Source organism: Tauraco erythrolophus, chromosome 3 (assembly GCF_009769465.1).
Source record: "Tauraco erythrolophus isolate bTauEry1 chromosome 3, bTauEry1.pri, whole genome shotgun sequence".
NCBI classification, from domain to species: domain Eukaryota; kingdom Metazoa; phylum Chordata; class Aves; order Musophagiformes; family Musophagidae; genus Tauraco; species Tauraco erythrolophus.
Genome location: NC_141467.1, coordinates 67,787,917 through 67,800,260, shown reverse-complemented (window position 1 = coordinate 67,800,260; position 12,344 = coordinate 67,787,917). Strand labels below are relative to the sequence as shown.

Sequence of the window (12,344 nt, the reverse complement as noted above, 5' to 3'; positions counted from 1 at the left end):
TTTGGAAAATTAAACCATTCAGTACTATGAAACAAGGTCACAACCTGTGAATTGGCATGTGATGTAAGTTTGACTTATGCTTTAGAATAAAAATGACTTTTTAAACCTTTCACCTTAATGCTTTTCACCTTTTAAAGGTAGGCATTAAAAGGGCAAGAATCCATCATATATCACTGTATATGTATCTATGTATATACCTAGAGGAACAAGAATGTCGTACAGGAGAAAAGCATAACAAATGGGCTTTTTCTGATGCTCCCTTCAGATGTTTTCCATACTTCCCCTCTTTCTCTCCCCAAGTCACTTCCCTCCCACTTGCATTCCCCATTCAGCCCTTGCTGGTGCCCTGGCAACACCTTCTCTTTCCAAGGTACCCATCAGGTATTTCCGCTTGAAAATATCACTTAGGAGAGCATTCCCCAGTTTGGGAATCACCTTGGCAGTCTGTGATGTAGACTTTTCAGCAGAGGTCTGCCTGTACACACTGTTAAACTCTGTACATCACACTAAACAAGTGGAAAAAATTACACCAAGGCAGAATTTAGTCTGAACAATGAGGCACCTCAAGACAGATAATATTGTGGTTGAACATACAAAGAATACCAGGGATTCTTGTTCACACCTAGAGTGCGAGAGGCTTTAAATCAGGAAATATTTTGAATCATACTGGCATTATTTTCTTATTTCATAGACATCTGTACAGCACCTTTTAACTTTTGCATTTCTCATACGGCTTCATTATTTTCCTGTTTTAAAGACTCATCTTTATTTCATTCCCCAGTCTAGTATTCCAAATAGAGAGCAGGAGAATACAGCCTGATCTTGAATAAAGCCTGAAATCAAGGTCCAGTTCTATTGCTATAGCTACAGAACTTCACTTCCCTTGCTGGACCGAGAGATGAAAATCCTTGTTCCGTTTTAAATAACAGCTTCTTTTGTAGGAATCATTAGCAGAAACGAATCCAAGTCCCGCTGTCCTAAACATCTACCTGCCCTTCAGCCCACGCTCCACCAGAGGACACTGCGATCTCACTCGTGTCCCTGCGGGACCCCGGCAGGGACTGGCCGCGGAGCCACAGCCGAGCGAGACCTCAGCCCGACGGCAGCCGCGGCACCGCGGGGCCTCCTGAACAAACGTTTTTGGGGTGTCGTCACCGAACGGCCGTGACGAGGCAGAAAACACTCGCTCTGGCCGTCTCAGCAAATGACGGCACCGATCGATCCGCAGGTGCCAGCGGGTTGTCATGTCTGAGCAGCGCGGTAGGTGGCACCAGAGCATCACCACCACCGTCACCGCCGTCACCACCACCAGGAGCATGAAGATTATTCCTCACCGTGATCCAGAGGATAAATTTTGTTGTTATCATCGTTATTACAGAGGCAATTATGTAGAACCTGACTGCCAATTACTTTATTCTATAAAGCTATATTCTTTAGAGACAGAGGTGAAAACGAGAGTATATCGGTAAACCAACACTCTTGTGAGTCGTTTTCCGGGGCCTTTTGCCTCAGAGTTCAAGAGATCAGATAACACTTACTTTGCGCATTAGGGTTTCTCAAGAACTGCCTTTGACTTTTTCTTTGGGTCCTGCTGTTTCGGTAATCAGTGTCTCCGCAGTTGCAGTCTTTGTCTTTACCGCTGTACCCCCGGGAGTGCACGCTGCGGGTCCTTTTCCTGATGGCAAGGATGTCGCTAGATACCTTACACTTGTGAATTCGAAGTTTGCCGGAAGCATCCTCCATGCACTGCCACTTCTGTGAGAGAGAGAAATGAAGACCGTTTCCCAGCAGCCTTCCAAACCCCTGCTACTTTCAGGTGGATTGCAAAGCAAGATGGGCAAATCTCTTAAAAAAATTAGAGCAGTCTCTTAAACACCAAACCGAGAAGGGGAACATTTCAAGGGCCTAAATTCACTCACATTCTTCTCAAAATCTCTCTAATGCTAGGCAAACACAAGCTTGAAAGAAATCACTGCAAATCTGCATAAAAAAGTACAACCCAGCCAAAAAAAGATATATAAACCAAGAGTATCTAGACTAAACACATCCCTGAAAGGAGCAAGTAAAAAGTCTTAATTTACTGAGCCACAGAGTACAGCTGTCAGGGCTGTTTCCACCAACTCTTTTTTTGCTTTGAAAAAACAAACTTTGCTTCTTTGTTCTGTGACTTGGAATTTCTGACATGAATCAGGGGAAAATAAAAAATCCCCACAGATGAAGCAGAATTGGTTCAGTTGTAGGGTTCCTTGGAAAGAAAAGGACAAATCGTGGATGTGATTTATAGAAAAATACATAAACTACTAACAACATGTAATTTATTTCCTTACTGGTGGCCAGAGTTGGGACCTGCCCCCTAAGACATGCCTCTGCAAACTCAGGCCTGTGAACATTGCTGGCTCTTTATATTGTAGGTGAGAAGGGAGATACACCCCGCCTTCCCCCCTACACCCAGCAGGTGCAAGCAGTGGAAAAACTTTAGGGACAGTAAACAAATAAACTAGCTTGGACAAACTCCTTCGGATATCTAAGTCTTGAGATTTGTATCAGACTTGGGAGAAAAAGGTGCAATCTGGAAGAAGTACCTGTACAAGTCATTGAATGCCTGCTGAATATCAGAGCAAGTGCAGGAGAATGAGAGGAAACAGAGTTTTTTCCAGCTTGTCTGCACAATATCTGTCTGACTTGATTATCAACATCACTGAACCAGATGGAAGATTCCAGGTGGATTTTTCCAGTGGATCCCCCTGTCTTCACATTTCAAATTAAAAAGCAACTAGGATTTTAATTTCCTTTCCACATTGAACTGTCTTAAAAAAGCTAAGTGTCGTTTTTTAAAAAACATGGATGGATAGGTGCTGACAGATCAGAGCTCCTTTGCCCATGCCTGAAGCTTGCCATATATGGCTGCTGGGTTGTAGCTGGCACTCGGAACACCCTACATGAGCTAAGAAGCCTGTGAAGATTTAAAGTCAATTATAGTCTGAATAACAATAGGGAGAACTAGAAATAGCTATGTTTATTTATAATTTTAGTACAACTATTACCCAGTAAGTTTTGTTCACTTGTTCATCTTAAGCCACAATGACCAGAGTTTGCACGCAAAGCAACTAATTTTGGCTGGATAGCGTAGGGAACAAAACTCAATAATGCTATCGAAAACTGGAATGTTTCAGTTGCACTTTCAGCTAAGTTTCCATATAATCTGTCTTTTTTTGATTCTTGTGACTGAATAATGCAGCTTTCTCTTGCCTCATTAATAATAGCAAGACTGCTAGATGCTAGTCCTAATGGAATCCCCAACTTAATTTTTGAAATAGACACTAATATCAGAGCATACACATTTCCGTGTCTTCCATTAGCTAATTGCTGCTCTGGACTGTTCTGGGGATGCTGTCAAGCTGACAGAAGAATGAAGAAAGAAAAGGAAGCCTCAGGTAGATTTGCTGACCTGATAACCTGAGGAGCGAGATGATGTGGCTCTGAACCGTGGCAGTGTGAGGGCACTCTCTGGCCTAACACATGGGCTGAGCTAAAAGATGAATCCCATGCTCAGAGACCTTGCCTGTGGATCGGCATGACTTTGATCCCAGAACCATAAACCATGTGTAAAAGGCCACAGACTTGCACACGTCTGCTAGCTGCCTGAGAAATGACACTCATGGCCAGACTTCCAGCGTAAATCTATACCTAGAAGTGACAAGGTGACTTTCTGCAAGTAAAGATGTCCAAGAGCTATAAGGCTTTGCAGGATTTTATTCTACAATAGTGTGTGCACTCTTCCTATTGCAGCAAGAGAAGATTGCTACGGGGTAACTGGCCGTACCACTGTATTTCCTGTGTTTATTGGGTACATGGTACATTTATAAACATATGGCACTAGTTTTTAATTAGTCTCAAAAGCATCATTTTTAAGTCAAATAAGTATTTTCTCTGTCTAACATTAATTATAGCAAAAGCTTCCAGGAGTGGCTTCAATAGCCATTTAGATCACTTTTAACAGCATTATGACTAATATTGAAACAAGACTCTCTGTATATAGTACAAGTCAGTAACAGTACTCTATTTAAAAACAGGGATTAAATGTGATTCAGTTCGTCTTCTCTTTTTTAATTTTGCTTTAAAAAGTGTCATTACAAAGATGGTTTCTAACAGTTCTAAGACGAACTTTTTAGACTAACTTTCCTGAATCCCTGCCCATGCCAGTGTAATCAGGCTGAGCATGCATTATGCAATAAGTCATAACAGTCCTTCTGTTCATCTTTAGATCTATAAAATGCATTAACGCACATAAAAGAAGATTCTGACTGATGTGCTGCCCCTTCCCCTCCCTTGTAGTCTACCTTCCTTCCCGCTATGAATACCAAACTATTCTCTGAAATCCAGGACTATTAGGTTTAGTTTCTGGGTCCCCATTTCTCCATTAATAAAAAAATATAGGCACATACAGAAACTAAAGATATCTTAATTAAATTTTAATTTGTATATATTTCCTTATTTTCTCCATGTTTATCTTTCTTCTCATGGTGATGTTTCACAAGACATCTAAGCCGACCTAACAATTCACTGTTGCCATAGGAATATGGGATAGTCCCTGCTTCTGGCTGCATGCTGGCTTGGGGACCCCTGCACTGATTTATTCTCTCCCTCAGCAGCAGCAGAGAGGACTAACTCAGGACAACTCATGGGAGAGGAAAAGCAGGACCCTGTCATTCATCTGCAGCAAGCTGTTATACCGTTTCAGTCATGTTGTGAAACTTAACCTGTGTCAGTCTTTTCCTCTGTCATTGACTCCTCTTCTCTTTCTTTCATCCCATTTCATCACCTACCCTCCAGCAATTCTTTCCGTCTCAGCTCAGCTCCTCACTTCCAGTTTTCCTTCTGCCTCAATTTAACTTCAGAGTCGAAGCAAACATGGAAGAGGATCCTTAATACCCCCACACCAATGGAGTCTGAAAGCCCCCACCTGAAAGCTGGTGGGACTATCCCGCTGCGAGGGGCATTGCAGACCAAGCAGGGTCTGTCCTGCACATGTGCTTGGGGTTCTGGCTGGCTCCATGTGTGCTGGTGGCCAGCTCTTCCCAGAGCCCTCCCTGCCCCTGGCAGCAAACTGCAGAGGTAGCTTAGGAAAGGTATCCTGTAAGGAGATGCTGAGGACTCTGGGTTTGTCTAGTTTGGAGAAAAGGAGGCTGAGGGTCGACCTCATTGCTCTCTACAGCTTCCTGAGGAGGGGAAGTGGAGAGGAGGGCGCAGATCTTTTCTCCTTGGGATCCAGTGATAGGATGTGTGGGAATTGTTCAAAGCTACGCCAGGGAAGGTTTAGACTGGACATTAGGAAGCATTTCTTTAGTGAGAGAGTGGTCAAACACTGGTACAAGCTTCCAAGGAGGTGGTCAGTGCCCCAAGCCTGTCAGTGTTTAAGAGGCATTTGGACAATGTTCTTAACAACATGCTTTAAGCTTTGGTCAGCCCTGAAGTATTCGAGCAGTTGGATGAGATGATCGTTGTAGGTCCTTTCCAATTGAACTACTCTATTCTGTTCTATTCTAGTCTAGCCTAGTCTATCATTTGAGAGCTCAAGCTGCTTTAATCTCTGCCAAATCTGAAGTTCAAACATATTAGTACATGTGCCTGCTGCTCAGTGGGGAGACAAGCACTGGACTGCAGCAGGAGCTTTTCTGTGGATGATGTCATTGGCATGATGCATTTTTCTTCTGAGGCTAGAAGTTTGCCCTTATAAAGTCATTTCAAAGGCAAAGGGGAGCAAATGAGGTGGTTAAAAGTGTATCGTTTGTACTTAGTGGCTTTGCTTTGCACCGCTACTGGCATGGCTCCAGTTGTGACTTGGAGCTACATGAGCAAGACAACAGCAAATGACTTGATAACTACTTTGGGGCTCAGTTTCCTGGTATTAATCAGTTTGTGCCACTGCCTTAAAATTAAGTAACTCTATTTCATTGCTGAATATAATTAAAGCATAAAATTATACATTCAGCATGAATCACTGTGATGTGCTGCACCGTAGATACCCTCTTAAGCAGGGTTTCAAATCAACTTTGTTTAGTTAATAGACTGTGACAGCTTGGAGGGAGTTCCTGCCCCCTTATATAGAAAGGAAATTAATTAGACAATTCATGAAAGGTGTCTTAAGAGAAGGCGAACTAAGGGTTTCTATGAAATGTAATTACCCAGTATTTGCAGTAGACGTTTCAGTGTTAAATATATTGTCAGATTTTATGACAAAGCTAGGAAACCTTGAAAACATGCAAGTGGAAACATAACACGGTGACAATATTTTTACAGGTGCTTTTTCATTTTGGTAATGTATGGCTGAATTTGAGTATTACTGCTCAGCTTAGAGAGTGTAAAGATAAGGCATGAAAAGGAAGACTTTATGAATTTAAATATGTCCTCAAGATCTCAGTTTCCTTTTTTCCTGTTTTGAAAGGTATGATCTAAATCTGAAAACAGTTTAGATGAAAATACCACGGTGGGCTGCATATTTGTGTACTATTTTCCTCTGTTCGCAGTAACCAGATCTGGGTGAGTGTCAGGGGACCTGATGTGATAATAACGGTAAGAGAGTCTGGTTTAGGGCTGTGCTACTGCAATAAGAACTGAGACCTGTTTTCGCTTTCTCTGCGCCATTGAAAGAGGCCATGTCACACAGCATATTGAAAAGTGCCCTGTAATTAGCTCACTATAGTAAACAGTACAGAACAGCAGCAGTTTATTTCTGCTGAACTGGACCTGAATACTGAGAAACGTTTATGGGATAAGGCCATGTCCTTTACGCATTCCCGCAGAGCAGTCATGAACCCTGATCCTGACGAGGCTCCTAAACGCTCCTGGCAATATTAATCTGCGTTGTTACCTCTCAGCAGTATTTGAACATTGCACGCGAGTGCAGCTGTTTAACAGGGATGGCGTGCCAGGTTCGTTCAGGGAATTTGGAACTGCTGCATTTTTGTGGAAGGAAAAATCTCCTTCTTCAGTTTAAAACTGGTTTTATGCCGCCCATACGGACAAGTCCCAGTTTTTGCTCCACTCCCTCATAACTGGACCACCTTCTGTTGAAACATGCACAGCTGCAGAGTCCACCGATGGGAATATATTCAAAGATGGTTATTTATATACAGTCTAACACCTTGAGAAAGTGTTCCTTCAAAGTGCAATGGTTAGCGGTTTAACAGATAGGGAAGCAATTTGTCCTATAAGACCTGACGTAATATAGGAGAAAATGCATTACAGACTTTAGAAATACACTCATTTAAATACACAGGATCAGAACTAGAGGGAAAAAAAGAATGAGAAGAAATTAATCACTGTATAACAGAAATAGCTGTAAGAGAATTTCCAATTTTGAGTTACTTCACAATGTTTAAGAAATGGAAGAAAGAGAAAATAGCCTAGGAAGTTTACAGACTACACAATTTTGCATTCTTGACATCTAGATAAGGTTGATTTTAAGTGTCACAGTTACAGCAGTTCTCCAGTTTATGAAAAATGCATGGACGGCATTGTCAGCTCTAGAGGTGCAGGCATTTTGGTTGAGACATCAAATATTTCACCTCCATAGCATTCTCTACCAAATCTATTAGCTTGTCTGTAGTTACAACGCAACATCAACAGACTTCTGTTATTATGCAATAAATGTCCACTCTCAGATGCAAACAAATAGGACCCAATGAGAAGGACAAATTTAGACTTTCAGCTGTAAATAGGAACACCGATAATAATCAATTACTATTGGGTCATACACATTTAATTTGCAGAGGGCTTAATTTATACTATTTTTCACTGGATACTTTAGAATGGAAATTCTTCAAAAATAAAACATCAAAAGAATACTATAGAAAATGCTAAAAATGATTCTTGCATAATCTATGTTTTCTGTCTATACATTTTTGGTAAATAAAATTGCTTCTTAAGGTGCTTTTCTACCAAAAAGTCTTTCTGTTAGGGAACACTGATAAAATTGTGGTAAAAACACTGTATGTAGTCATGCATTGAAAGAGATTAAACCAGTGAAATCAGTGAAACCAGTGATCTTCCTGGACTGGAACATCTCTGGACTTCATCCAGAATAGATCTGGTGTATCAGATTAAGAATTGCTTAGATTTGAAGAATTGTCAAATCTGGAAAGAGCTGCCCTCTGTTTAACAGGAAACTTAAATATTTAGGCTGAAATGTGAAATATTTAGGCTGAAATATGAAATACCATGCTTTGAAAGATTATTTTTAGAGATAAAGGAACTTATCTTCATATTTGGTTTTGACTCAGAGTGGCATTTTAACAAGGGATAACATAATTTCTGGCAATTCCTATGAATTCTTGAGTAATTATGTTTCACGCATGTTTCTGGCAACTATGAGGGATGACCCTGCAGCGTCTAAACACAGCAATAGCTGCAAGAGCTGTTTGCGAAAGCACTGGGTTATGTTCTTAGTTTTAAGCACATGACTGGTCCCAAACACATATGCTTCCAGTTAAGCCTGTGTATAGATGCTCTGTTGAATTATGATTAAAAAAAGGTGGTATCAATGGGCAGGTGGCAAAGAAGAGCCAGCTTCAAAACCAATGTTCTGGTAAAACGGTTGATTCCCAGTGCCTTTCGACTCCTGCAGCATCAGGAGGTTGTTCTGAAACCGGGAGGATCCATGAGTGATGTTTATATACCGTATCATAATTTTAGTTGGATTTTAGTGGGTGCTCGGGGTCTGGCTGTCAGTTGCTGGCCAGCCATCTGACACTTCTGGCCAGCTCTTACCGGCTTATGTGTTTTTATTCATACTCCGCAGCTGGTCATAAAGCTGACCTTTACAAATGTATGGTCTGCGGTATTTATTTTATGAGAACATAGATACTTGAGCCAAACCAGACTACATCTAATAAGCCCCACTCTAATTTCCTTTACAATATTATCTGTAAGCTGATTGATGGCAAGTGTTCTTTTAGCATTACAAATAGATGTGCTTTCAACTGAATGCTGATATGATAACTTGATAAATATGAATATTAACAAGAAAATTACATTCTTAGGCTAGATTTTTAAATGGCGAAGGATACGTGAGAAATAAGAGGTATGTACAGACTATATAACATACTCTTTGGATCAGAGCCAGAAGAATCTTGCACGTTGACCGCAGAGCTGATGTTTGGATTCAGCAACATGTCTCCAGTGACTACCTGTAAAGCCTTAAATCACTGTAAAACACATTGAGACCTAATCTAACCAAAATCTCACTGTACAGTCTTCAGGCGTATTTTCCGAACGGAACATTATTTCTTTAGGGCAGTTTTGGGATACACTTCCTCGGGAGGAAACACAATATTCTCCGTCTCTAAAGCTGAGGTGCATGAAAAAAGAGCACAAGGAAGGTTAGCGTCTGCGGCATTATACCTGTCTGGCTCGGTTTGAGTTCACGGGCGTGCATGTCACACAATCATGGGCAGCACGACGCATTTTTCCGTTCTGCCCACTGCCAGCAGTTGTTGGAGCTGGCAGCAGACCACAGATCTTTACAAGTTTCAGACCTTTGCTGTTCACAAACTGGCAGGTAGTGCCGAGCAGATGGTAGGAGATGTATGCCCATAAAATAAACAGACCTGTGTCTGAGTGTGGTTGCTGAGCCATCCAACCCAAGAGCTGAAATTTTAAACACAAAACTTCACAGTCCTCCATTTGGGAGGGTGGCTATTTTCTCTTTCCCCTGTTGGGAAAATTTTAAAATAAGGTTGTGTTTTTTTTAATTTATGTAAGAGGATAAAAATGCCTGTTTGGCTATGGATTTGATACTGATTATAAGTAATGGACTGACCAGTACACTGGAGACACCTGGCCGATCAGTCACAAGACCTCAAAAGGTAACTGCTATCTGGGAAACAGTGTTAAGTCCCAGAAGTCAAAATTATGCCTCAGGAAAATTCCTACGACTCAGACTGGTGGAGAGAAAAAGAATAAATACTTATGAACTAACTCAACTCATTAATTACACCTTTAGGTAAGGGAAGAGAGAAAGAAAAAGTATAAAGAAAACACAGTTAACATGCTTTTATTTGATGTTTGCTAAGTACCCAGAAGAATTTCATGGGTGAGAAGATGGAGTGAGTTCAACAAAAATAACCTGCCGGAGGGTTTAAGAGCGGCATGCCTCTAAACCTCATGAACTAACATATAGTCTTATCTCAGGCTATTTCAGTGGAAATCTGAGAGGAGATTTCTGTCATGATAAGGTTGTATTAATCCAGAGAAACATTCGTCCACATACTGCCCACTGTAGGAGAAGATCAGGTCCGAGACCATCTAGGGAACCTGAAGATGCACGAGTCCACAGGACCTGATGAGGTGCATCCATGGGTCCTGAGGGAACTGGTGGATGAAGTTGCTAAGTCGCTATCCATCATTTTTCAGAAGTTGTGGCAGTCTGGAGAGGTTCCCACTGACTGGAAAAGGGGAAATATAGCCCCCATCTTTAAAAAGGGAAAAAAAAAAAGACCCAGGGAACCACAGGCCAGTCAGTCTCACCTCTGTGCCCAGCAAGATCAAGGAGCAGATCCTCCTGGCGACTATGCTAAGGCACATAGAAAACAAGGAGGTGATTGGTGACAGCCAACATGGCTTCACTACAGGCAAATCCTGCCTGACTAATATGGTGGCCTTCTACGATGGAGTTACAGTATTGATGGATAAGGGAAGACCAATCGACATCATCTACCTGGACTTATCCAAAGCATTTGACACTGTCCCACACGACATCCTTGTCTCTAAACTGAAGAGACATGGATTTGACGGATGGACCACGTGGTGGATAAGGAATTGGCTGGATGGTCACATTCAAAGAGTTGCGGTCAACGATTCAATGTCCAAGTGGGGGCCAGTGACAAGCGGTGTTCCTCAGGGGTCAGTACTGGGGTCAGTGGTGTTTAACGTCTTTGTTGGTGACATGGACAGTGGGATCGAGAGCACCCTTGGCAAGTTTGCAGATGACACCAAGCTGTGTGGTGTTGTGGACATGCTGGAGGGAAGGGATGCCATCCAGAGGGACCTTGACAGGCTGGAGAGGTGGGCCTGTGAGAACCTCATGAAGTTCAACAACGCCAAGTGCAAGGTCCTGCACGTGGGTCGGGGCCATCCCAAGCACAAGTACAGGCTTGGAGGAGAATGGATTGAGAGCAGCCCTGAGGAAAAGGATTTGGGAGTGCTGGTGGATGAGAAGCTCAACATGAGCCGGCAATGTGCACTGGCAGCCCAGAAAGCCAACCATGTCCTGGGCTGCATCAAAAGAAGCGTGGCCAGCAGGTCGAGGGAGGTGATTTTGCCCCTCTACTCCGCTCTCTTGAGACCCCACCTGGAATATTGCATTCAGCTCTGGGGTCCTCAACACAAGAAGGACATGGAGCTGCTGGAGCGGGTGCAGAGGAGGGCCATGAAGATGATCTGAGGGCTGGAACACCTCTGCTATGAAGACAGGCTGAGAGAGTTGGGGCTGTTCAGCCCGGAGAAGAGAAGACTCTGGGGTGATCTTATAGCAGCCTTCCAGTACTTAAAGGGGCCTACAGGAAAGCTGGCGAGGGACTTTTTACAAGGGTATATAGTGATAGGACAAGGGGTAATTGATTTAAACTGAAAGAGGATAGATTTATATCAGATATAAGAAAGAAATTTTTCACTCCGAGGGTGGTGAGGCACAGGAACAGGTTGCCCAGAGAAGTTGTAGATGCCCCATCCCTGGAAGAGTTCAAGGCCAGGTTGGATGAGGCTTTGAGCAACCTGGTGTAGTGGAGGGTGTCCCTGCCCATGGCAGGGGGATTGGAACTAGATGATCTTTGAGGTCCCTTCCAAACCTATCCATCCTATGATTCTATGCTATTATTTCTGTATTGGAAAATTAACGAGGTTTTAGTTAAAAATTCTCACTGATTGTTTCCCATTTTAAAATAGCAGGCGTAGCAACCTTGCAGATGAATAGATTTTTCTATACTGTGTCCCTTATTACACCAAAGCTGAGAGGGGAAATATGTATCAATGAAACATAAAAAAAATCCTGCAAGCCATTTATGTGCTAAAACTCATCAATAGTCACTACTAAACCAACTGGGCTCAATCAGGTGACCTCAGTAAATCTCTCCACATAAACTGGTGAAAAATTTGGCTTATAAACTACAAAGGAAACCTCTGGTTCCCATCACAATTTCTTGCAGTGGCCTCTGGGATGTGAAGGAGGGACTGCAAAGAAAACTCCTACCCCACCCCAAGCCCCAAAGCTGACCAGAGATCCCACCTCGCTGCTGCTCCCTTTGCAGGGGGAATGAACCTGGCCTGAGTGTGATGGGACCGGCTGT

The 12,344-nt window shown here is 42.5% G+C and overlaps 1 protein-coding gene across 6 annotated transcripts in view; it reads right to left on the bottom strand.

Moving 5' to 3' along the window:
* Positions 1 to 12,344, bottom strand: part of SULF1 (sulfatase 1) — a 66,409-nt gene that overhangs the window by 13,019 nt on the left and 41,046 nt on the right. For all 6 annotated transcript variants that reach the window (XM_086609369.1, XM_086609371.1, XM_086609372.1 and 3 more), the window contains one exon: positions 1,539 to 1,755. In XM_086609369.1, the coding sequence (XP_086465495.1) occupies positions 1,539 to 1,755 (217 nt within the window). The remainder of the gene's footprint in view (positions 1 to 1,538; positions 1,756 to 12,344) is intronic.